Source organism: Narcine bancroftii, chromosome 4 (assembly GCF_036971445.1).
Source record: "Narcine bancroftii isolate sNarBan1 chromosome 4, sNarBan1.hap1, whole genome shotgun sequence".
In the NCBI taxonomy this organism is placed as follows: Eukaryota; Metazoa; Chordata; class Chondrichthyes; order Torpediniformes; family Narcinidae; genus Narcine; species Narcine bancroftii.
The window spans coordinates 204,743,231-204,769,600 of NC_091472.1; the positions used below are offsets into that span (position 1 = coordinate 204,743,231).

Here is a 26,370-nt window from a genome sequence, read left to right on the forward strand (position 1 = left end):
GTAACAGTGGGTTGATAATATTGTACATTTAAATCTGTTGGACGATGTCTTTAAGCATCGGTTAAAAGGCAAAGGAAAATTTAAAAGCTACACAACAGAAGATGAAGGTTTGGTATGACCGAAATTTTAAAACTGGTGACAAGGTGTTGGTTCTGTTTCCTATATATTCAAATCCTCTGAGGGCTAGATTTTCAGTGCCATAGAAGATAAAATTTAAAATTAAAGAGATCACTTATGTTGTGGAAGCACCAGATCGCAGACAACTCAGGTCTGTCATGTGAATGATTAAGCCATATTTTGAGCAGATGCCTCACAATGAGACTAAACTTTCATCAGAGGAGTTGGTCATCAACCCTAATACTGAGGAGACAAGTGAAACAAAGTTCAGAGATCATGGGATGCAAAAATTGCCAAGCGCGAGATTGGAAAATTCCATGGTTTTGCAGAACTTGGAAGCAAAGTTGGTTCACCTCCAAACTTCAGAAAGGGAAGAAATTAAACAACTGCCTTTCAAATTTAAAAATCTTTTCAAGATGTACCTCGGAAGATTTCTATAATTTATCATATGGACATAGGTGACGCTAGACCTATTAAACAGCATCTCTATCTGATGAATATAGAAAAATGCAAATTAGTAGATCAGGAAATTGACATGTTAAAGAAAGGTATCATTAGGAACTCAAAGAAAGTTGGTGCCTAAGCCAGATGGAACTGTAAGGTTTTGCACAAGCTATAGGAAAAGTGAACTCTGTCCCAAAGACAGGTGCTTACCCTATTCCAAGAGTAGATCATATAGCTAAGGTAGGGAAGGCAAAATTTCTTACTAAAATACTTATTAAAAGGGTACTGATGTGTGTCATTAACAGAATGTGCCTTTGTAACATCTCTGGATTTTATGAATATAATGTCATGCCCTTTGGAATGAAGAATGGTCCAGGGACATTTCAAAGACTGATTAATTCAGTGATTAAAACACACAGTTGCCTACATCGATGATTTAATTATCAGTAGTGACACATGGGAGAAGCATCTTCTTGAATTAAAAGGATTGTTAGCCGATTTTCCAAGGCAAATCTTAGTTAACTTAGGTAAAAGTGAGTTTTTTCATGCGTCTATTAATGGGTTATGTCGGAAGACAGGGTCAGGTGGCCCCAATTGAGGCCAAAGTTTTGACTATCTCAGAGTTCCCTGTTCCAATTAGTGAAACACTTAGGTTTTTGGGAATGATTGATTGGCTACTATCGCAAAGTTTGTAAAACTCCCTCTCACAAATCTACTTTAGAAGGGAGAAAAATTTGTCTGGTCAGTGTTGTCAAGAAGCATTTGAAAATTTGAAGGCCCTATTATGCCACCCACCTCTGCTTTAAGTCACCTGACCTAGAGAAACCATTTTCTTTGGCCGCAGTGCTGTTACAGGATGATTATGATACTGACCATCCTGTCTCCTACTTCTCAGTTTAACATCAGAAGAATTATTCCACCAGAGTTATTAGCTCTACATTTTGATGTTTATCTTTATAGGAAACCACCTGAAATATATACTGATCATAATCCCTTGGATTTTTTGCCCAGAATGAAAGATAATAGACACTTATTACACTGGAGTTTAATTTTACAAGAATATGATTTAATAATCACCCACATTAAAGGAAGTGACAATTTGATTGCTGATTGTCTTTCGAGGTGTTGAAACTTTGTAAAAATGAAATTAGTTACTATGGATGTTTGTATATAAACGTTTTATTTTATATTATGGGTATGACACATCAATTTATTACTAAAATTTTGTTCTTGAAGATCATAATTTTACTTTGAAGGTGGGGGTGTTATGGACCATGGACTGACCTTGTGACCTTAAAGAATTGGAACTCTAATGAAGAACTGTGAAACTCAGTGCTGGTTTGCCAAGATCAAGCTGGGAAGTTAAGGATTAAGAGACAGAGAGAATGCCCCGGGCTGGGTGAAGGCAGAGTTTGGTAGAGGAGCCAGAAAGATACGCAGAGATCTCACTCTGTGTTGAGAACGGTTTTCTGGCGGACTGAATTTGGGTGTGACAAAGGGTCATTTGATTGTCTGCTGCAAAGAAGGAAATTGTGGGGAAGCTGTGTTAAAGGCACTGGCTTCCCAAGTGCGGTGGTTAAACCAAACCAATCTTGAAGAACCAGGAAAAGTGCATGGTGAGGAAAGCTGCAAAGGATTAGTAAGTTTACTTCCAAGCAACATCAGTCATCTTTCTCCCACGTTCATAAGGAATCCTTTTGTAAGTAGAGGAACTGAATTGGGTCAGTGAATTCTGTGTTTTTGGACTGATATTTAGTTCCTTCATTTGTTTTTCATTTATGGACACAGACTAAAAAGGTTTTTGAATATACACGTTTTTATAATTTCTGTATCATTGTTAATAGAGGCATATAGTGGGGGTAATTTGGATCAGAATTTGTAGTGTTAATAGTTATTAATAAAATTAACTCTCTTTTGTATTGCCTCCTCTATTATTGCTGGTTTGGGGTCATAACAAAACTCCTTAAAGACAGCGCAAAATTTGAACCCCAGTTGCTGGCACTGTAACAACATTGTGTTAACCCACCCACTCTTCCCCACATCGTTTACTTTGATCTGGAGGTTATATCACTCCCTAGCTAATACCCCCCCCCCCTTCATATTTATTTATTCCTACATTCAACTTTATGTGCATTTGACACTGACCAGATTCCAAGTGCAAATTGGCTATATAATTGTAATTACCCACACCAAGTTCCTACCACTCAAGCTGAACGGGGCCCAACTGTACTCAACAGCGAGCAGCAATGCTCGCCACTGAAGAACAAGTATAGCCTGCTGTAGTACCTAGCATTAATCTTGTAAATGCTGACCAAAGACCACAAGAGGACCACAAAAGATACAGAAGTCAGAAGTGAAACAGACAAGAACGTTGGAGAAAGCACAAAAAGCACAAACTACGCTCCCATAGATAGAATGCTTTATTTTGGTTCGGCTGAGATGGGCAGCTGATTCTTTAGTCAAACAGACCAAAGCCCATGTCATCATCAGATTCCTCAGACTCTTCCTTCTTCGCCTCTTTTACTTCTTCCTTGGCAGCAACTGGAGCGGCTTCAACAACTGGAGCAGCAAAGGCCGATGGGTCAGCCAGAAAAGCTTTGACCTGGAGAGCAAATACATTAAGTTTCAGTCCAGATATCAAGCTTCCCATTACTGCAGAACAATCCACCCACTTTCAGTATCAGAATATAAGCTGCAGACTAACCTTGAAGCAACATCTTATAATTCATTACTGTTTGAAGAGAAAACCTCCCAGAACCAGTCACAGGATGAGAATAATGATAAATGATACTCATTACTGAACAATATATTAAGTGACTGAAAGCTCAATATAATTGTAGGAAGTGGCTTAAAGTAGAAACATACGAAGAGCAGACACTTTTGGGTTAGGGGTTCAGCAGTGAAATCAAACCCATTTGAAGGTATAACTACAATTAGTTATGCATGATTTTTTTTAAACCAGCAAATTCTTTCTTGGAAAAATGATGTCAAATTGAACAAAGATGGCACAATGAAATTCAATCATGTATTTATTTAGAGAAAATAATGTACAATTTGCAAAATAATTATTCGTTTTTTATTAAGATGTGGAGTTTGTATTTGGAATGTATGGGGCTAGATGTTAAATAAAAACCTTACATGTGTTGAAAGATGTAAATAGAGGGCACACTGCACAACAACCTGTTAAGATATGATGTTATTGTGTTTTTTAATATAAGCTCCATTGGGGGGAGAGTTATAAGGGGTTGGATAGATGGGGGGTAGTAGAAGGTAGTTTTAGACTATACTTTGTTTTTTTTTGGCTTTGTAAAATTCTTAAATCAACTTTTCAAAAAAAAACATCAAATTCCTGGGTGTCAACATCTCAGAGGATCTGTTCTGGAGCATCCGTATTGATGCATTCATGACGAAGGTTCACCGGCAGCTCTACTTTTTGAGGTGTCTGAGGAGATTCGGTACATCACAGAAGACTCTTGAAAACTTCTAAAAGTGTACCATGGAGAGCATTCTGGATGGTTGCATCACTACCGGGTACAGAGGTGCCAACAAAGGTACAGCAACCTAATGATGAGCACCCAGCGAGTGGCACAAGGACAGCTTCTTCCCCGCTGCCACCAGATTCCTGAATGATCAATGGACCAAAGAGACTGCCTCACTTTGACTTTTCCTGCACCATTTTTATTTATTGTTGTACGGTGGTTTATAAGAATGTTTGCACTGTGACGCTCTCACAAAACACCGAATTTTGTGACTTGTTCATGACAATAAATTTTGATTCTGAAAATACTACCATCCCAACACAACCTGCTATTCTGAAATTAAACAGTTAGAATACTGTTCTTCCTCTTTTAAAAATATTTCATTCATACAATGGAACACTGAAGCGAACCCGCAGTCTGATCTCCCACAGTGCAGAAAGAGGTTGGTTACACCTGCTTTTAAAATATTCTAGATGTATTTAATTACTTTAAATTCCTCAGCTGCTATATAATGGAATGCAAACCTTGTCTCTGAATCAATGGCCCAGAACACTACGAGCCAGTTCGTCAACAACCATAGTTATTTATGTTCAGGCAGCTGTACTAAAGGAAGTTCAGTATTTACAGACCAACCTGTCAGTGATCACATGGTTACATAAAAATATTCTCCTCCCACTCCTCCAGTCACTTGACAGTGATCAAAATGGAAATGAAACTTATTGTTCATTTGATACGAGTTCATACCTTGTTGGGAGACTCAAGCCCGAAATGTTGGTTATGCATCTTTATCTTTGGTAGATAAAGTACACTGTTTAACCTGCTGAGTTTCTCTAGTATTGTGTTTTTAGATTCATTTTCAATATGGAACAGCTTCAGGAACACAAAGCAGCAATCAACAAAAATTGCATCAACCAGAGCAGAGAGCTGACAAATTAAAATGAGCTGTTTGAACATTCTCTTGAATAACATGGGCTCAGGACACCATAGCACAAGAACACCAGGAGTCTAACCAATTACCTTAAGACATCCAAAAGCATTGCCACAATTATATTCTCCTACAACAACATTCTAAGGAGATCTTCATTAATCAGAAACTTAACAGAGCAACTAAAACAATGACATGGTTTAAATTTAAATAAACAGCATGATCACAGCCCCCTTCGGCTCACAAGCCCGTGCTGCTAATTGATCTACAACCCCAGTACGTTTTGGAGGGTGGTCTTCCCACCATAACACCTGGAAGAAACCCAGAGAGAACATACTAACTATAGACAGCACCGGATTCAAATCTGGGTCACTGGCGCTCAAACAACATTGGGTTAACCGCTATGCTAACCGTCCTGTCCCTGGTTACATGTCAAGTATTCTGCAGTGACCATCACAATTCCCAAAGAACTTTCAATGCATAAAGCAAAAAATTATTGGATCAACGTGACCCAAGGATGAAAGAAATCTGAGTGTAGGTTAAAGGACAAGACAGCCTGTGCCTGCACCAATGTAATTGCCATTTGTACAATTTACAAAAGAGCCTGGTGTTAGCTACAAGGAGTGATTGGACCAACTTGTATTGTTTTCTTTGCAGTTTTGATAGAATTTTATAGAATTATGAGATGCAGATAGAGAGTGAAGGGGAAAGTTTAAGGAGATTTGCAAGGGTTCTGTTCTGACTTTTTGTTATACCTACAGGTCCCTAGAATGTTCTCCAGGAGAGAAGATCCAATAGCAATGTGTGAAAGGCAGTTCGATACACACATGAACAGGCAGGGAACAGAGGCATACAGGCCACATGTAAGTAGATGGGATTAGAATCCCAGAAGGTATGCTGAATGGTTTGTCCCCATGCTGCACGATAATCTGACAGCATCTGCCAAATCTAAAGGGAGCAAGAGCAGCAGGTACAAGTGATCAGTGTTTGCAGGGGAAATGAATACCATTCCTTCATGGTTACTGGGACCAAATTCTCTAAAACCCCAATCAACACCATGGAAATACCTTTTATCTGAAGTGGCAGTTCACCACTTTAACAAGGGCAATTTGGAAATGAGCAACAAAGGATGACTTTAGTGACAGCTAGGTGTAAAATTGTACTCAGGATGCACCGAACCAAACTCTAATGACTACAGTGATAGCATAAAGAGCTGGAATATAATAAGCAATTAAGCACTGCTCAGGCGGAACTGAAGGATGACGCACGTTAAATAACCATGCATGGAACAATGAGCTTTCCACTGCATAAATTTTGAATATCAGCAACATCCAAGCCAATCGATCTCTTTACATTTGCACAGTTGCAATTCAACTTGAGGGCACGTTTACCATTACCTTATCAGCCAATGGGAAGGAGTAGTCAGTCTCCACAGCGATGGCCAGCACCCTCTTGTAACCATTAATGATGGAATGTGGTATGGAGGCAATGGTTGGATAACCAATTTGCAGACACACACTGGCAACATTACGAACTCCCTTTGAAGACAAACATGATTAAAATACTGTACAAGACAGCAATTGTCTCAAGCACGAGGAAACTGTGAAAAGCTTAGGTTTTCTAGAAAAATGCAAATAAAGCCTAACTGCATACCATGTAGCACATCTCCCAAATGCGCAAGGTCCCTGACACCATTTGAACATTTAAAAAATGGTCAATGACAATTTCAATGTGGGAATTGTTGCTGTATTCAAAATGAACCAATATTTTGCAAAAATCAGCTCAGAATGAAGAAGGGCTCAGATCTGAAATGTATCTTTACCTCTTATGGACACTGCCAAGACCTGCTGTGTTCCTTTAGCATTTTGGTGGCTTTTTTTTTACTAACAACATCTCAGGAAACCCAAAATGTGTTTGCAGAAATAAACCATCAGATGTTACCAATCCTCCTGCAATAAGCCATGTTGACATACCTCTAGGAAACGCTTCTGCAGAGTTTCTTCAGTGATGTCCAGGACCTCAGGTTCATATACACTGCCATTGTCATAAACCTGTTTGATCACCAAGCCATAGGAAAAGGGAGAGATGCTCAACATGTTCAGTAGAGTGGCTTCACTAGCTCCCACCTTGTCACCCGTCTTGATGAGATGCACATCGCTCTAAAGAGAGACAATTAGTTGTCAGGAAGAAAGCCAACTTAATACCACTGGGGTTTTTAAACCAGTAATCAATTACATCATGTTTAGAACATTATATTTCATAAAGTTTCAAGGATAAAAAGCAGTGCTACAATTTCCCAAACACCAGTTATTTTAAAAAAGCACAAGGCATCACCACAAAATCTCCAAGCCAGCAGTGAATACAGGTACACAATCCTTTATCCGCAAAGCTCCAAAATTCGCATTTCTTTTCCTGGTGCTGGTACAGCAGTGGGGCGAAGAGAGAGAGTGAGAAAGAAAGAAGCAGCAGCACGACTATGTTGTGGTGGGGGGGCAGATACAGCAGCGCGACTCGGGTGGGAGAGATACAGCAGCACAACCTGGGCAGGGGGAGCAAAACGGCAGCACGACTTGGGCAGGACGGGAGAGAAGAGAGAAATGGCAGCACGACTCGGGTGGGAGGGGAGAGAGAGACGGGGGTGGATACGCAGCACAATTTGGGTGGGCTTAAATCTGGGGCAGCTGGCTTTTGTTCTGAAATCAGGAAAAATCCGAAATTCGGAACACACTGTCCCCCAAGGGCGCCGGATAAAGGATTGTGTACCTGTATTGTACAATTCTATTTTTAATGTAAAACATGGATCTAATAATTCAATGAATACAATTAAAAATCTGTCTAAATGTTCATAAAGATCAGTAGATTAATCTTGCCCACTGTTAAGGGAATTACTGAAACAAGATCACAGTGGCACAGACAGAATCACAGCACCAGAGACCCAGGCTCTATCCGTATCTCAGGTCCTGTGTGTGTGGAGTTTGCATGATCTACACATGGACATTTGGGGGCTCCTCTGACATACACCACTGAAACAGGCCAATTCGGCCCTAAGAGTCCATGCTGCCCAATTTACACCCCATTAACCTACATCCCAGTATGCTTTGAAGGGTGGGAGGAAACCGGAGCCCCCAGAGACGGGGAAAATGTACAAACTCCTTACATACAGTGTGGGATTCGAACATAGGCCCGGTCTTGATCACTTGCGTTGTAAAGGTGTTGCGCTAACCACTATGCCAAATGTGCCGGCCTTTAATTGGCCAATGTAAATCGCCCCCCAAGCACGTACATGGAGTAGCAGAATCTATGGGGAGGGTATGAGAATACAGAAGAAGTCCAGACTGCTTGGGGATTAGGTCCGGATTTTTGGGATTCTCAGGCAGTACTTTTGAAATTCAAATTTAAGGAGGAATAAAGAGATAAACAGGTAAATTTTGATAGTTTATTCATGAGCAAATACAGCATGCCTCATTTATCAAAATGAGCAGTTTTAAAGAAAAATAAAAATGCTGCTAAGCATCTGTGGCGCTTACGCATGCACACAAAAGCCCGCTAAATTTGAAGTTTGAAAGTTTGATTTCTGGACCACTACTGTAAGATTAATCAGGATTAACGTAAATGGATGTTTGGTGGTCGCCACAGAATCTGTGGGCAGTATCCATCTACAATGCCTTAAATAAAACCAGGACAGACTTACTAGAATTTCAATGGTACCTCTGGAGATCTTGGTGGTGATTCCCAAAGCCTGGAAGAAAGAGGTCTTCTCAGGCCCCAAGCCAGTGTTTTGACATGGCACCGTGACCGCACAAGGAGCGATTGCACCAGCACGAGCAGCAGCCGGGACCTAAGGAAATAAATCAAGTAATTCAGCGTGGGTGGAACGACGACAAGCGAGCAGAGAAACTCAGCTTGACAACACAACACGTACACAGTTCTAGTCTACTTTCTTGAGGAAGGATATGCAATAAAACACTCAATGTCCAGCACCTATATGTAGGTTGTAGATGCCAGATACACAAATTTTCCAGTTGCTTCAGACCCACTTACAATGCCTAACTAAGGCACAAGATGTAAGAATAAGCAAATTTAAAAGACAATTTTGAAAATTTTGAAAAAAATAAATCAGTATTGCAGTCCTTAATTTTGTAAAGTTCACTTTAATCAGGTAATTCCCAGAACTTACAAAATTTAAATTCAAACCCCGGTCAATGGCAGTGTAACAGAGCTTGTGCTAACTGCTACTCTAACTGTGCTGTCATAATTAACCCCTCCCCCGAGTTTACAGATAAAGTCATACTAATATACTTAATAATATTTCTTCTTTGGCTTGGCTTTGCGGACGAAGATTTATGGAGGGGGTAAAAAGTCCACGTCAGCTGCAGGCTCGTTTGTGGCTGACAAGTCCGATGCGGGACAGGCAGACACGATTGCAGCGGTTGCAAGGGAAAATTGGTTGGTTGGGGTTGGGTGTTGGGTTTTTTGTCAGTGAGGTGGGCTCTGCGGTCTTCTTCAAAGGAGGTTGCTGCCCGCCAAACTGTGAGGCGCCAAGATGCACGGTTTGAGGCGTTATCAGCCCACTGGCGGTGGTCAATGTGGCAGGCACCAAGAGATTTCTTTAGGCAGTCCTTGTACCTTTTCTTTGGTGCACCTCTGTCACGGTGGCCAGTGGAGAGCTCGCCATATAACACGATATTGGGAAGGCGATGGTCCTCCATTCTGGAGACGTGACCTACCCATATATTATATACTAATAAAGATAAAGACCCCTTGCTAAGCAGGAAGCGAAGCTCTTACAAAGATTTACTCAAGCAGTCAGCCAAAGACGAATGGCATCAACCAGCTCTTCATCCTGGCCGACGCCATTGTTTATCAAACACAACTTTATTCAAACAGCTGCTGTGAGCAAAGCATGACCAAGGTGTTCCGCTGGCTGAATATTTGCTCCCATCTTCACCAAAGGTTTGTGTTATTTCAAAGAGAAGATAGAGGACATTTTGAAAGGAGTGGATAAAATAGAAGCAGTTTCCACTGACAGGTGAGACCAAAACTCGGGGGCATCGCCTCAAGATTCAGGGTAGCAGATATAAGACAGAGACAAGGGGGAACTGCTTCTCCCAGAGTAGTGAATCTGTGGTCCTCTCTACCCAATGAAGCAGGAAGCCGCCTCATTCAATGCATTTAAGACATAAAAATGCATTTAAAATCAATAGATTTTTGGATACAAGGGTAAGCAAGGGTTATGGGGAATGGGTAAGGAGGTGGAGCTGAACCCATGACTTGATCAGCCATGATCTTATAGAATGGCAGAGCAGGTTCAAGAGGCAAGGCCTACTCTTGTTCCTATTTCTTAAGGACTCATCTCAATATGAAATCACAAAACCAAGCTTTAGCTAAACTAAGCCAATGGTAAAAATGTGCCCATTATTCTCCCACATCACAATTAATAGCTCAGCATTCATGATGGGCAATGAATAGCCCAGGTTTAAGTTTAATCAACACAAAATTATTTTACCCAATTTTTTACCGGTTGCTTTATTTTGGATAACAGGGGTTTTACTGTGTACAGGGAATTATTCACACTCTGTTAAATTTATCAAGAGATGCGGATCAAAAATTTTACCTTGTTGGACAGCAGGAGGTCACGGACTTCACACAAATCCTCCTTGGTGAACACGAACCCAACATTACCCCGAATATGTGGCAGAAGCCTGCAGAAAAACAGTGCATCATGTAATCTGGCTCATCAATTTATACTCTCTCAAACACCTGCAGCTCCATTGCTTTGCCATCTCACGTACTTTTCCAAGGCAGGGTTGTTCTCCAGGTGGCCACGGATAGCCTTGCGCATCATGGTATTCTTGCCCATCAGCACGACAGCCTTGCCACGCAGCGATATACGAATCTGTTGCATCTGCTTGGATCCAACGTTGTCTGCCCCAACAATGAAACATTTTGCATAGTCATCCAATAGTTGCTGAAGAGTAGACAGGAACAGATTAATGATGTACAGAGCACCAGTTCCATAATGGTTTTCTATTTCTTTCACATACACACAAAAAGCTAACTTATCAAATATGCGCCTGATGGAACGAAGCAGATTTAAACCTTACGTTTAGGTACTGTATTTTTTGCTAAACCAATCCGAGCCAGATCCAAAGAGATTTTGGACAAAAGATCTTCGACCAGAGTTCGTTTCTCTTCCCATAGATGGATCCTGGCCTGATGAGCATTTCTAGCATCTTCATTTTTTTTAAAATTATCCCCAATAGATTTTGCTGGTCAATTTTCAAGGCTCATCCCACCACAATAATGACCTGATCAAGCCTGGTTACTTCCTTTTCTTTTGAAATTTTTATTTAATTTCACATATACATTAAAACTTATGAATACATTTCTTGTTCAAAAATATTATAAATTAATACACAGTCATTTTTGATTTTTTTTCCACTCCCAACAGCCTGATAGAAACAAAGGAAAAAAAGAAAGAGAACATCTGGATATCATTTATTAAAATTTACTAAAACTATCAAATAAAATCTAATATATCTTAATATTTAGGAGTCAGAAGATTCAGGTTGGCTATTACAACCTAATTCCTACAATTTGAAAACATGATTTCCAAATCTCTTTACAAATTTCTTACGCAAATTATATGTAATCTTTTCAAGTGGTATACAACTCCCCATACCCAAATACACATCTGACTTCCAAGATACTGCCACACATTTTCTTGCTAAGGCTATTTTGATAAAATTCTTTTAAATATTTATTTAATTTCAATTCTGTGACAAAAATATTTCCAAGTTTTAAAAAAATTTGGATCTTGAGGAAGCTGAACTTTTGTAACTCATTCCAAAAATAAATCCAATAGGGTGTTAATTTTGAACATTCCCACCTAGAGTGTTAATTACATTTAAAACATTTATCTGAAAAATTAGAATTTAATCCTTTTAATTTCTGTGGAGTAAGATATAGTTGATGTGAAAAATTATATTGTACCATTCTGTACCCGACATTAATTGTGTTAGTCATACTGTCCTGAGAAAGTTCTAACCAAGTTTCCTCTTGAATATTTATTTCTTTCTCCCATCTTTGTCTTGCCTTATGAACTCCTGGTTTATACATTCCTTTTTGCAAAACTGTATACATAATTGAAATAACTTTTTAAATATTTATATCTGTAATTAATTAACTTGGTTCAGGTAATATCAAATTCAAAATTTGTAGTGCACCAAATTCAAATTTCCACATTAATTTTCCTAATGCAACTCTTGCCATTTTTCTTCTCCAAATATATTTCCATACATACTTATTTCTTGAAAAAGGTTTGATGGTAAATATAGGTAATGTTTGAAATAAGTACTGTATTCTAGGAAATATATTCATTTTTATACAATTAACCCTTCCTATTATTAATGTTATAGGTAGTTCCTTCCATTTCTGTAAATCTTCTATTTTCTTAAGCAAAGGTGTATAATTCAATTTAAATAAGTTATGTAAATTATTGTCCATTTTAACATCGAGATATTTAATTGCATCTCTGCAATTTAAACCGACTTTCCCTTTTACATTGCTCATAATCTGCCTTACTTTTGGCATTATTTCACTTTTATCACAATTTATTTAATGATCTTTCTGGTTCAGTCTAACAATCTGGTTACTTGCTGTAAGAAAAAGAGAGTCATAGGTGTCAGGGCTAGGGAAAAATTAAGATTGTCGTGGAGTAGGTTTACAACATTGTGGATCGAAGTATCTGTACTGTGCTGTAACACTCCAGGTTCCAAATCCAAGGCTCAGTTAAAGAAAAATGATGTCCAATTAACTTGGCCCTTTTTAATGAAGTACATATGAACTTCCAAAAGGCTTCTGATAAAGTGTAACTCAACATGGCCATCATTAAGACCAAAGCCCTTCGAATAACACATGGATAGAAAACTGACAAAGTACCTGCAAATCGCAGCAACGAAAAGGCAGTTCTTCCAGAAAGGAAGTTAGTGAACTGTGGAGTTTCTACGGCAGTGGTTCTCAACCTTTTTTTAAACCCCCACTCATATAGGATGCTATAGGTGCTCTGTGGTTAGTAAAGGATTGCTTAAGGTGGTATATGAGGGAAAAAAAGATGACTCCTGTCTAAGGAGTCGATTCTAATACTACAACTTTAACAAATGATTTCCAAATCTACACATGAACAAAACTTGAAGGCACGGTGAACTGCAAGGTCAATGAGAGACATCAAAGAAATTTGGAAAAACTAGTAGATGGCAAATGAAATTTGAATATCACCTTTTAATAGCATATCAAGAGGCAATTGAAACTAGAGGGCACAATTCCTATATCAATCCAAATAGAATTGGGAGCAAAAGCTAGAAATGATTAATCAGCAAGACCATCTGTTTTCCATTTATAATTCTCAAAATGTCATGTCTTAAGAAGACTTTAATGCAATAGCTGGAGGACAGATGGACAAGTTCCACCCCATAGCCAGACACCAGGTGGGGTTCAACGCTGAGAGTGCGTCGGCGACCATGTTGTCTTTCCCCGCTTTGTGCCGAATGTCGTTGGTGAACTCCGACACGAAGGAGAGGTGATGCTGTTGGCGGCTGACCAGGGATCTCTTGCCATGAACTCAACTATCCAGCACAATCAATAATAATCTCGTTCAGCTTCGGGGTTGACAGTCCAGTGGTGTTCTTTTGAAATGTTAGAAAACCATCGCTTTCCTTTTCAATATAGATTTGAGCATCTTTTCTCTCAGATACCACATCTAAGTATTTCAATGTTGAATGCAATTTAACTTAATGGTTCACAGCGTTGAACCCCAGTTGCATTAGGTCCATCTCTCAGCTCATTTATCACAATGAATATTGATCTTTTATCAAAATACTTGGAGGTAATGACCCAAAACAGTTTTATTTTGCTTCCCATCTTGCTATTCCAATATTTTGTTTTTATTTGACACTTTCAGTAACCCTGTATGCATCTAAACAAGCAAAAACTGACAGCTTGACCAGCTAACCATGAAATTGGCTTATACTCACAATAATTTTGATAAAATAATTGGACTTCCACGCAGCTCTGTCTTCCCTGGGCATCTTTACGTGCTTCCAAGGATTGCCACAAACTGGTTTAAAGACGAGATCTTACTGCAAGACAATGACAAACAGCAAAATGAAGTTTCCAAGATCATATAAACAAAAACAGGATTAATAAATGCCATCCACCCAGTCAGTTCTCACCGCATCCCCCCCCCACCACCACGATTTCCCAGGCAAATGAAGAACTGACTTCCTAGAAGCCTAATAGCCTGAATACACCTGAGATTGGCTGATCTCGGAAGCTAAGCAGGCTCAGACCTGGTCAGTACTTGGAGGGGAGACCGCCTGGGAACACCAGGCTCTGTAGGTTTCTGTGAGGGGCGCTGGACAAAGTGGTGATTGTCTGCCTTACGGTAGACAAAAGTTAAATAATTTCACGTATGTGTAGTAGCGGCTACACTGCTAACTGAAGGATCACACAACCAGACAGGTTGAGTTCAGTGAGCAAAAACTGATTTATTGCAGGCTGCCTGGCTGGTCTTATACTCCCAGACCGGACCTGGCTGAGAACTGCGCTGGGGTTCACGAGGAAAGCCCTGACGGCGTCATTTTGGCCCGCTGCTCCACCGTGTGCGTGACAAGCGGGGCTGGTTCACCTGCCTAATGGCGTATCGTCACACAGCCCCCCCCCCCCCCAGAACTGGCGCCAATGTCCTTTTTTGCCAGGCGGCCTCGCTTCTTGGGTTGGGCCATGACTACTGGTTCGGTGGGGTTGAAGTGAGCTGGCTTTAAACTGTCCACCGTAAACTTCCCTCTTACCACCGATGTCCAGTGTGAAAATGGATCCTGAACACTGGACGACTTTGTACGGCCCTTTATATAGTCTTTGTAGAGGTGCTGTGGACAGGCTCTGCCTGATAAAAATATACTCGTTATTTTTCCCTGCCTTGTGCCAAATGTCGGTGGTGAACTCCGACACGAAGGAGAGGTGATGCTGTTGGCGGGCTGACCAGGGATCTCTTGCCATAGCGAGCGCCTGAGAGAGGGGTTTGTGGTCGGTAAAAATGGTGAAAGGCCTCCCCTCCAAGAAATAGCAGAAATGACACACTGCCAGGTACGTGCCCAACAGCTCACAATCGAAAGCACTATACTTGTGCTCTGGCAGGCGAAGAAGTCGTCTAAAGAATGCCAGTGGTTTCCACTGTCCATTCACCTGCTGCTCCAGGACAGTGCCAACAGCTGTGGCAGAGGCATTGATGAAGAGCGCCATATGCAGGTCGGTGCTTGGGTGGATGAGCAGGGTAGCCTTCGCAAGGGCATCTTTTGTGGCTTCAAATGTCCTGCTGGCCTCTGGAGTCCAGGCGAGTGTCTTGTCTTTGGCCGCGATGAGGGCGAAGAGCGGCTACATGATGCATGCAGGTCCTGGAATTAAGCGGTTATAGAAATTGACCATACCCACGAACTCCTGTAACCCCTTGAGGTTGTCCAGGCGTGGGAACTCCCTGATTGCAGCAACCTTCGTAGCAGCAGGTGTGGCTCCTTCGGCCGTGATGGTATGGCCCAGGAACTGCATGGACTCTTTCCCGAACTGGCACTTGGCTGGATTGATCGTTAGGCCAAAGTCGGCCAGTCGGGAGAAGAGAGTGCACAGGTGAGACTTGTGTTGTGCCCAGTCTCTGCTGGCGACAAGGATGTCGTCATTCAAATCCCTGCCCACTGTGTCCATAAGGCGCTGGAAGGTCTGGACGGCGTTCTTGAGCCCAAACGGCATGTGTAAGAACTTGAACAAGCCGAAGGGGGTGATGATGGCCGTTTTGGGTATGTCCTCGGGGTGCACCGGGATTTGGTGATACCCGTGCACCAGGTTGACCTTGGAAAATACCCTCGCGCCATGCAGATTGGCCGTAAAGTCCTGGATGTGAGGGATCGGGTAATGGTCAGGTACTGTCGTGTCTTTAAGCCGTCGATAATCTCCGCAGGGGCACCAGCTGGAGTGGTGAGGCCCAAGGACTGTCGGAGCGTCGAATGATCCCCAGCTCCTGCAGATGTGAGAACTCTTCCTTTGCTATCTGGAGTTTATCCGGTGGGAGCCGGCGTGCCTTGGCATGGACTGGCGGGTCTTGGGTGGGGATGTAATGAAACACCCCATGGCGTGGTAAGGCAGTGGAGAACTGCGGTTTGAGGAGGATGGGGAACTTGTCCAGGATACGCTGAAACTCGTCCTTGGGCGTGCTGACCATGGCCATCTGTGGCTGCTCTGTGCGTGAGGCGTTGAGGCGAACAGATTGGAAGGTACGGACATATACTAGTCGCCTACCTCGAATATCAACCAGGAGTCCGTGGGCGAGGAAGTCGACACCCAGGATGGCAGAAGTCAGGAAGCTTGATGGCTAGAGCGTTGATCGAAGGGTTGTTCATGTTGGGTTCAAAGACGTTTGAACCTGTCAGGGTCACCAATTGTAGTGGTGGCTACACTGCTAACTGAAGGATCACACGAGCAAACGTGTTAAGTTCAGTGAGCAAAAACTGATTTATTGCAGGCTGCCTGGGTGATCTTATACTCCCAGCCCGGATCTGGCTGAGAACCATGCTGGGGTCCCCCGACGTCACCGGGGTGTCATATGGGTCCGTAAGCACGAGCTTTTGAGCCCAGTGCCAAGGTCGGGAGGAAACCCCCAACAGCGCCATTTTGGCTGGCTGCCCCTCCGCGTGCGTGACAAGCGGGGCCAGTTTGCCTGCCTAATGGCATACAGCCACATAAGTTACATTCTAAATTCAGTATTACGTGATTCAGTATTACGTGACAATAATGGAACCTTTACCCAGAAATACTAGCTAATTCCACTTTAGCCCAACTGAGGGGCGGTGTAATATCCGACATTCTATTAATAAATTTTAATTGTGCAGCTTCATGATAGTTTTGAAAATGAGGCAATTGTAATCCTCCTAAAGCACACTTCCACTGAAAAAGATATTGAATACAAGGAAAAATATTCATCTTAATACAATTTACCCGACCTTTTAATGACAACAGTAAATCTTTTAATTTAATCAAATCCGCCTTAATCTTTCTCATTAATGGTTCACCAGTTTATATTCAAGTGGAACACCGAATTTCGTGACTTGTTCATGACAATAAATTCTGATTCTGGGGATGGCGGTTGAAGGCTGTTACTCAGATTGGAGGCCTGTGAACAGTGATCGGTACTGACTTCACTTTTACTTGTCATCTATACAACAACCGAGATGACAATATGGTTTGGATGGTTACTAAATTTGCAGATTTAATTTATTTTAATTTTTAAATATAGACATATAGCAGCAGGCCATATGGGCCCAGAAGCCTGTGCCGTCCAATTACACCCAAATTGACCTCCCTTCAAATACTTGTCCTGCATATGTATTGTTAATATGTGTGTCATACCCATGCAGACATGAGAAGAACATACAAACTGGTGACAGACAGTGCCGGATTCAAACCCCAATCCCGATTGCTGGCGCTGTAATAATGTTGCGCTATCTGTGCTGCCCAAAATTGGTGGTATAGTGGACAGTGAAGGTTATCCAAGTTTACAGCAGGATTGAGATGAACCCGGAAAGCAGACGGAGTAATGGCAGGTGAAATTTAATTTGGTCACATCCTCCACCCTCATGAGTAGGACAACCAAAATCTGGAGGGCAGATTGAAGTTGAGAGTCGAAAGATTGAAATGGGACCCAAGTGGCACTATTTACTTGGTGGGTAGGACATTACCCCTCCATAAATCTTCGTCCGCGAAGCCAAGCCAAAGAAAGATAGGGAAGCAGAGCCAGAAGTAAGAGAAACTTTAAACTAATTAAGGGGGAACAAGTTGACGTGGAATTCCTTTTCAGAAAAAAAGTGCATTTAGTATTTGGAACTGCTTTGAACAGAGGCAAGATAACCAACACATACGGGCATAGTTGAGCATCCGGTATCAATCATGTCACAGCTAATCTGACTTATTTGATCCATCCAATGCATCACAAAAAATTCCAGATCACTACGGTCCTTTGCATAAAATTGTACTTCAACGCCATGTTTTTGAGGATTTCTTTGTTGACAGTTTAGTTGTTCATATCTATTTTAACATTTCACAAGTAATCACACAATTCAGCACAGCATTTAATTTTAGAAATTAGACATAGGATAATCTAGTCAACCCAATAAAAGTTATTTTTTTAAAGTCAAGACAAATTTATTGTCATCTGATTCTTCGAGTACTACCTCATGACCTCATGAAAGTGTTCTGCGGTCCTCAATGCAAGACACACAGACACACAACCAGACATAACACAAATACAGACAATACATATGCAGGACAAGTATTTCATCTATATAAATATTGTTTTCAACACGAGAGTCACAGATGATTAGTGTGAACTATCATTGTGTTTTTACATTAGTGGACTAACAATGCTGGAGAAACTCAGCAGGCCAAACAGTGTCCTTTGCACACCAGTTAAAGATAATTAACGGACACTTCAGACTTGAGCCCTTTATTCACACCTTGATGAAGGCTCAAGCCCGAAATGTCCATTAATTACCTTTAACTTTGCTGTGCAAAGGACACTGTTTGGCCTGCTGAGTTTTTCCAGCACTGTTTTTACTTCATCTTCAATGTAGTTGCACAAGACTCGCACCACTAGTTTCAGGAACAGCTACTACCCCTCCACCATCAGACTCCTCAATAACAAACTCAATCAGAAGGCCTTTCCATACAGCGGTGAACAAGCGGGTAAACTGGGCAATTTGACCCATTACAGTACCTACCCAGAAAAAACGTGAAAAGGTCAGACCGGGGCAGGGTCAGTCAAAATTGACCAGGCTGCAAGGCCTAGGTCGGCAGTAATCTTGGAGCCCAGCAGAGTTCACCTGCCAAACCCCTTTCTGGCAGAGTGAAGAGACAAATGGCTAATCTGGGTAAACTTGCATGCGCACATCATCAAAATGAAAAACAATTATTTTGACCCCCGTCCTTCTGTCATTCCCCCATCCATCCATCACCATGAGCTGGTGGGGCGGCGCTCCAGTGAACTCCAGCAGCTCTGCACTGCTGCTTTGTTGGGAGTTAGGGGGGGAGGGGAGAGCAGATGGCCGGGAAAGGGTATGTGTACCCGCTCAGGGAAAGTACGCACAAATGCAGCCAAGATGTCCCAGCCTTTAGGGTAAGAAACCCAATGACCAAGGTTGTCACCTTGCAGACTTGGGAGCAGTGAGGGACTTCCAGCGAGGGCTTAACGCATCACTTGCAGTGTCATTTCATGGGGCAGGTGTCTCCCCACCCCCCAAAATGCCCGATAGACGATTTTGCAGGGAAGTATAGCCGCAGTGTGAAAGGCCCAGGAGGTGCAGCCTTCCCGGGAACTTCCCCCAGGTCCCAAATGTGAAAACACCTGGAGACTCATTTAAGGACTCTTACTAGTGTACTTTATTGACATTCTTTGATATTGACACAATTTGTTTCCCTTCATTATCTGCTTACAGTTCTTTACTTGTTTATATGTATAGGCTTTTTTATTTACACTACCAGTAAGTGATAATTCTGCCCCATCCGCAGAAAAGGAACCTCAGGTTTGTATGTGGTGTCATGTATGCACAGTGGCAATGAATCTGTGTCTTTAAACTTACGGCTTAACCTGTCCACTAACGTCCCGTTCAATAAATAACAAATAAAGAGATAAACACGTGTAAAAAGCAGCACACGGCTGCAGGGAGGGGGCCCGAGCGGTCCCGAACTGGGCCACGTGTAACAGAGCAAGGCCGGCTCTGGGCGAGCCCAGCAACGCTCGGGCCTGCCGCCCGCCGCCGTGGCCCGGGGCGCCTCGCTGTAGTAGTTCACGGCCCGGTCCGTCGCATGTCCTCCTTTAATCGATTACGACAGCCCTATCTCCGTCCCCCGTCCCCGACCCCGTGGCCCGGCGCCGCCACACGAGCACTCACCGCCTCGAGCTCCGGAAAGAAAGAGAAAAAGGAATGCTGGGGCCAGCCCATAACCCCTCGCGCCGCTGCCAAACCACCAATCCCCGAACGCGTTGGCCTGACACGGAGCCAATCACCTCGCGCGTCCTGAGAGATCTGACCAATCCAGACTCCGATGGGGTCCTTCCGACCAATCAGAAAGGCGCCTACCCGAATCATAGAGACCAGCCAATCAGATTATATCCAAGGGCAGGGAGCAGGCAGGCGCGGCGTCACGTGATCCAGCCCCGCCAGACAGAGGCTGAAGTGCTGTGTGTTCCGATTTCCGGTGATGCCCGTTGTGTAGGGGAAACGTTGTGTGGGTGTCCGTTCCTGGCATCACCAATGATCCCCCGGTACCCATTAAGAGGAGAGGCCCCTCCCCCACCCATCATCCCCCTGAACCCTACCCCTGTGACTAGTGGAGATGCTCCACTGCCCCTCCACTCCCACCCCCTCCCCACCAATCGCCCCTCTGGGCCCTACCCCTGTGACAAGAGATGATCCACTGGTCCCCAAACCCCCTCCCTCCCTACCTATCGTCCCCCTGAGACCTACCCCTGCCACCTATCTTGGTGTCATCCGCAAATTTGGCCACAAAACCATTTATTCCACAATCCAAATCATTAATATAAATTGTAAACTGCAGCGGCCCCAAGACCGACCCTTGCTGAACACGGCTTGTTACAGTCAGCCATCCTGAACGAGATCCCTTAATTTCAACCCTTTGCTTTATGCCTATCAGCCAATTTTCTATCTAGTCCAATAGCATCCCTTTAATTCCATGGGCCCTCATCTTATTTATCAGCCTAACATTTGGTACCTTATCAAAAGCCTTTTGTAAATCCAAATATATAATATTCACAGCTTTCTCATCCCCTACATGAGATTTATTAAAAACTAATAGGTTGGTCAGGCAGGATCTATCCTTTTAAAAAACCATGCTGACTTGGACCTATCCTGTCATGCATTCCCAGGTATTTCATAACTTCATCCTTTTTAAAAATTTTTTTAATTTAATATGTCACAATATAACCAATATTTACACAAACTTTGTACCTATATATAACAGTGACTTTTTCCATTTTCACCCCAACTCCCCCTTCCATCCCCCCAATAACTATAGAGAAGAAAAAATAGAACTGAAGAGAAAAAAAATAAAACAAGAAAAGGGGCATGTTATGTGATTCACTTTTTCCTTACGTACACTATTTCTCATTGAGTTGGAGGCTCGAGGTTGCGGTTACCAATAAATATATATGGGTCCCAAATTTGTTCATATTGTGCATAATTATCCCTTAAGTTATGTAATTTTCTCGAATGGAATACAGTTGTTCATTTCTGTGAACCATCGCTGTATTCTCAGAGGTGTTTCCATTTTCCAAGTTATCATTAAGCATTTTTTAGCTGCCGCTAATGCAATCTTGATAAAATTAAATTTAAACAGATTCCAAGAATAATTTAACTCTGTCTTTTATATTGCTTAACAGAAAAACTTCTGGGTCTTTTGGTATCTTGTTTTTTTGTAATTTGATCTAGTATTGAATTTAAATCCTCTCAAAATGGTTTCATTTTTGTACATGTCCAAATTGAATGTACTGTATCATTGTACCAATTTCTTGTTTACAGTGAAGGTATTTATCAGATACTGTCGGGTTCCATTCTTTTAATTTTTGAGGTGTAACGTATAGTCTATGAAGCCAATTATATTGTATCATTCGATACCGGGCATTTATTGTATTTATCATGTGCCCAAGCATAATTCCTTCCAAGTTTCATTATTTATTTGTATGTTTAAATCATTTTCCCAACTGCATTTGGGTCCATATATAGCCTCATCTTTTCCTTTGTCTTGTAATTTAATTATTTATTCTTTTTAATTATCAGTGTCTGTGATTATATATTCAAAGCTACTGCCCTCCAGCAGCCTTAGATCATTTCCCAGCTTTTCTTTTAAATATGTTTTAATTGATAGTATGAAAACATTGAACTATGCGATATTCCACATTTATCTTTTAGCTGTTCAAATATCAGTAGGTTATTGCCCAGAAAATAGTTTTTTCTATTCTTGTAATTCCATTTCTTGACCATTCCTTAAAATATATCTTAATCATTGTAAAAGGTATTAATTGGTTTTGTTTTAGCAACATATTGGGTATTTGATAGTTTATTAACTTTTGCTCTAAATGTATCCCTTTTTATTTTTTAATATATAGTATAGTATTGGTAACTGTTATGTTGCACTAACTTCTCATTCCACTTGTAAAGTACATGTTCTGAACCACTTTCCCCTAGTTTATGTAGTTCCATCCTAAGCCAGGCTGGCTTTTCTCCTACCTCATAAAAAATGACAAGTATCTTGATTGGGTAGCCCTATACTAGTTTTTTTAAATTTCAAAACTGCAACCCCCCTTGTTTATATGTCCCTATCAGCTTTTCCAAGACTTTTCTTGGTTTCTTACCTATACCTTATTAATTTATTCCATTTTTGAAAAAATTCCCCTGTTAAAGGAATACATAACATTTGAAATAAATATTGTAACTATGGAAAAATATTCATTTTGATACAATTTATTCTCCCTAATAGAGTTATCGGCAAGTCTTTTCATATTTCTAAGTCCTCTTGTATTTATTTCATTAACGACTCTTAATTTAGTTTAAACAAATGATTAAATTATTTATTCTGATGCCTAAATAACATATTGCCTGTACCTTCCATTTAAAAGGGGATTCTTTTTTACATGGTGTAGTTTACTGTATTCATTGGCATTACTTCACTTTATACCCTGAAATCACCCCATATTCTTTCAATTTTAAATTCTTCCTCTTTAATCCTTATTCCTTTATCATTCTATATTCTTATCATTTTTGCCAATGGTTGTATTGCCAAGGCAAAAAGGGAAGGTGATAATGGGCATCCCTGTCTTGGTGACCTACTCAATTTGAAATAATCTGAAATATAACCATTAGTTAGCACTCTTGCCTTGGGATTATTATATTGGGCTTTGATCCAATAAATGCATTTTTCTGGTAATTTAAATTTCTAAAGTACTTAAAAGAGAAAGCTCCATTCCAGCCTATCAAAGGCCTTCTCTGCATCTAGAGCTACTGCCGCTGTTGGTTCTTTATTTGCTTGTGCCGTATATATCAAATTGATATATTTACATACATTATCTGCTGCCCTTCTATATTAATAAATCCTGATTGATCTTATTTCACCAGCTGCAGTAAACAATTCACAATTTGCTATTTGCTAGTAATTTTGCAATTGATTTATAATCAGCATTTAATAAGGAAATTGGTCTGTTTGAAGATGGTAACAATGGGTCTTTCCCTGTTTTAGGAATTTACTGTGATTATTGCCACCTTACAAGATTCAGGTAAATTTTGAGTTTCTTCCACCTGTTTTACTACATCTAAAAAAGGTGGAATTAATGTCTTTAAAAGTTTTGTAAAATTCCATAGGGAATCCGTCCTCATCTGGTGCTTTATTAATTGGTAGATTCATTAATGTGTCGTATATTTCTGTAACCAGCAAGGGATTTGCTAATTTACCTTGTTCTTCTGTATCTAACTGGGGTAACTCTCTATTTGTCAAAAATGTATCTATTTCCTTCTCTAGGACCTCTGATTGTTATAATTGCTGATAAAAACTCCTGAAATTTTCATTAATCTCTTGTGGTTTATATGAAATCTGATTATTTCCTTTTCTTGTTGTTAAAATAGTTCTTGTTACTTGCTCCATATTCACCTGCCAAGCCAAGACGTTGAGTTTTCTCACCTAATTCATAGTATATTTGTTTTGTTTTCATTATGTTTTTTTCCACTTGGTATGTTTGTAACATACCATATTTCAATTTTTTCTCTATCAATTGTCTTTTTTCTCTCCACCTTCTCCTTTCATTAAATCTTTCTCTAAACACTATCTTTTTCTAATTTTTCTTTTTCTTAGTAATATTTTTTAAAATTTTAGTTGTATAGCTTATTATTTAATAAATATTATTTAATTGTATCCCATAAAATAGTTATCTGTTACTGAATTTGTATTCCTATAAAAATATTTTTTTATTTGTTGTTTTATAAATTGCCTAAAATCTTGTCTTTTTAGCAAGATGGGATTGTCTCCATCTATATCTTTTATTAGAAGCATCTTTCAGAGCTATTGTTAGCCATAAGGGTGAGTGATCTGATAACAATCTTGCTTTATACTCAGCATCTTGGACTCTCCCTTGTATTTGGGCAGAAGGTAAATGCAGATCAATCCTGGAGTAAGTCTTATGTCTGTTAGAATAATACGAGTAATCTTGATCTTTCAGATGTTGTTTTCTCCATATGTCTATTATCTTCACATCTTGCATGGAACTTACTGTAAATTTGGCAGCTTTACTCTTTTTTGTATTTTTCCTGGTTTTATCTAATAATGGATCCAAGCTAAAATTAAAATCTCCACCTAATAAGATATGTCCTTGTGTATCTGCTAATTGTAAAAGAAATCCTGCATAAATTTCTAATCGTCCTCATTAGGTGCCGATACATTGAATAAATTCCAGGATTCCGAGTAGATCTGGCATACTATCATACCTTTTGCTCTTGATTTAGTTATGTATTCCATTATTAATAGATATAAACTTAATGTGTTCATTCTGTTAGTGCATGTTTTTTTTTTACATACCACCCTTTCAGACCATCCAACTCCTTTTCTCCCACCACATTTTGAAATTTAACATATCTTTCTATACATGTTGACACAAACACCCTGAAAAAAGTTAAAAACCAAAAAAAAGTCTAAGAAACTGTAAAAAAGAAAACATAGAGAACCCCCCCACTTATTGAGTTTTCCTTGCTGACCTGCAGGACAACCACAACACCCTTAACATTACGGGCTGCGGTATAAACCCCAATTATCAACTTATTTTACAACAGACCGCCCTGCCCCCCCCCCCCCAGAGAATTAATGGCTTATTTTCTAAACATTTAAACAAAGTTCTCATATAATCCAACTATTAATCAACTGGTTAACCCCCCAAACATTTTTACATATTCTTCTTCTTTCTTTTTTCTTTGGCTTGGCTTCGCGGACGAAGATTTATGGAGGGGGTAAAAAGTCCACGTCAGCTGCAGGCTCGTTTGTGGCTGACCAGTCCGATGCGGGACAGGCAGACACGATTGCAGCGGTTGCAAGGGAAAATTGGTTGGTTGGGGTTGGGTGTTGGGTTTTTCCTCCTTTGCCTTTTGTCAGTGAGGTGGGCTCTGCGGTCTTCTTCAAAGGAGGCTGCTGCCCGCCAAACTGTGAGGCGCCAAGATGCACGGTTTGAGGCGTTATCAGCCCACTGGCGGTGGTCAATGTGGCAGGCACCAAGAGATTTCTTTAGGCAGTCCTTGTACCTTTTCTTTGGTGCACCTCTGTCACGGTGGCCAGTGGAGAGCTCGCCATATAATACGATCTTGGGAAGGCGATGGTCCTCCATTCTGGAGACATATATTGTCTTTAACTGTCTCTTAGTTCTGTCCATCACTTTCTTCCTTGTTGATATTTGTCAGTTGTCCAACAAAGTCTCGAGCTTTTTGTGGGTCATCAAACAATCTGTTCTGTCCGCCCGGGATGAATATTTTTAACATTGCCGCGTGCTGCGACAAAATAATAACCTGTTCTCCATAATGTGTCTTTTATTGGGTTAAATTCCTTGCGTTTCTTTAAAAGTTCTATCCGGGTAGAAAAATATCTTATTCCCATTATGTTCCAACGGACCTTTAATTTCTTTTGTTCTTCTGGCTGCCAGCCCTAATATTTTTTTCCCTTGTCGGATACCTTAATAACTTGACCAGGATGGAATGTGGTCGTTGTTGCGCCTGCGGCTTCGATGCCAAAGCTCTGTGAGCTCTTTCAATTTCTTCTGTCTCCGGAACTCGTGGGATCCATTGTTTTAGAAATCCTTTTATGTCCGTACCTTCCATACCTTCTGTCAGGCCCACTATTTTAATATTATGACACCTACTAAAATTTTCAAGGATGTCAATTTTCAGGGCCAATAAATCTTGTGTCTTTGTGACTGACCTCTTTACTCCTTTCAGACGGTCATGTCCATTTCCACACCTTTCACTCTCTTCTCCGTCTTCACATTGCTTTTTCACATCCTTTACATTTTCCATACGTTGAATTTTAATATTTACTTCTAGCACATTCTCTATTAACTCTGATTTCCGACATTAATGTTTCCATCATCACTCTTATCTGATTGTCAAAGTACTTTATGTCTGCTGTTTGTTTTTGGCTTTTACCTTTAATTTTCTTCTGTATCTTCTTTGTCACTTCTAAATTTTCTGTCTCATGCTTTGTATCTTCATTTGATGTAGAGTCCATTTCCAGGGCCGTTTCTCCTGCTTTGCTTGTCGTTGG

The 26,370-nt window shown here is 40.8% G+C and overlaps 1 protein-coding gene across 1 annotated transcript; it reads right to left on the reverse strand.

Annotated features, from left to right (window-relative positions):
• Window positions 1-2,968: 2,968 nt before the first annotated feature.
• rplp0 (ribosomal protein, large, P0) lies at window positions 2,969-20,039 on the reverse strand. Its single transcript, XM_069933717.1, has 8 exons — window positions 19,956-20,039; window positions 13,998-14,102; window positions 10,758-10,933; window positions 10,580-10,667; window positions 8,657-8,803; window positions 6,939-7,124; window positions 6,363-6,503; window positions 2,969-3,163 (listed from the first exon to the last, which is right to left on the reverse strand). Exons 2-8 carry the CDS (start codon window positions 14,049-14,051, stop codon window positions 3,017-3,019), a joined length of 939 nt encoding a protein of 312 aa, XP_069789818.1. The 5' UTR covers window positions 14,052-14,102; window positions 19,956-20,039; the 3' UTR covers window positions 2,969-3,016.
• Window positions 20,040-26,370: the final 6,331 nt, after the last annotated feature.

Excerpts from the sequence above, each read along its gene's own strand:
- rplp0 (XM_069933717.1), bottom strand. The coding sequence starts at position 14,051 with ATGCCCAGGGAAGACAGAGCTGCGTGGAAGTCCAATTATTTTATCAAA. Across the intron at positions 10,934-13,997 it reads ATTATTTTATCAAAATTATT|CAACTATTGGATGACTATGC; the intron begins GTGAGTATAAGC and ends TCTACTCTTCAG. Across the intron at positions 10,668-10,757 it reads AACAACCCTGCCTTGGAAAA|GCTTCTGCCACATATTCGGG; the intron begins GTACGTGAGATG and ends GTTTTTCTGCAG.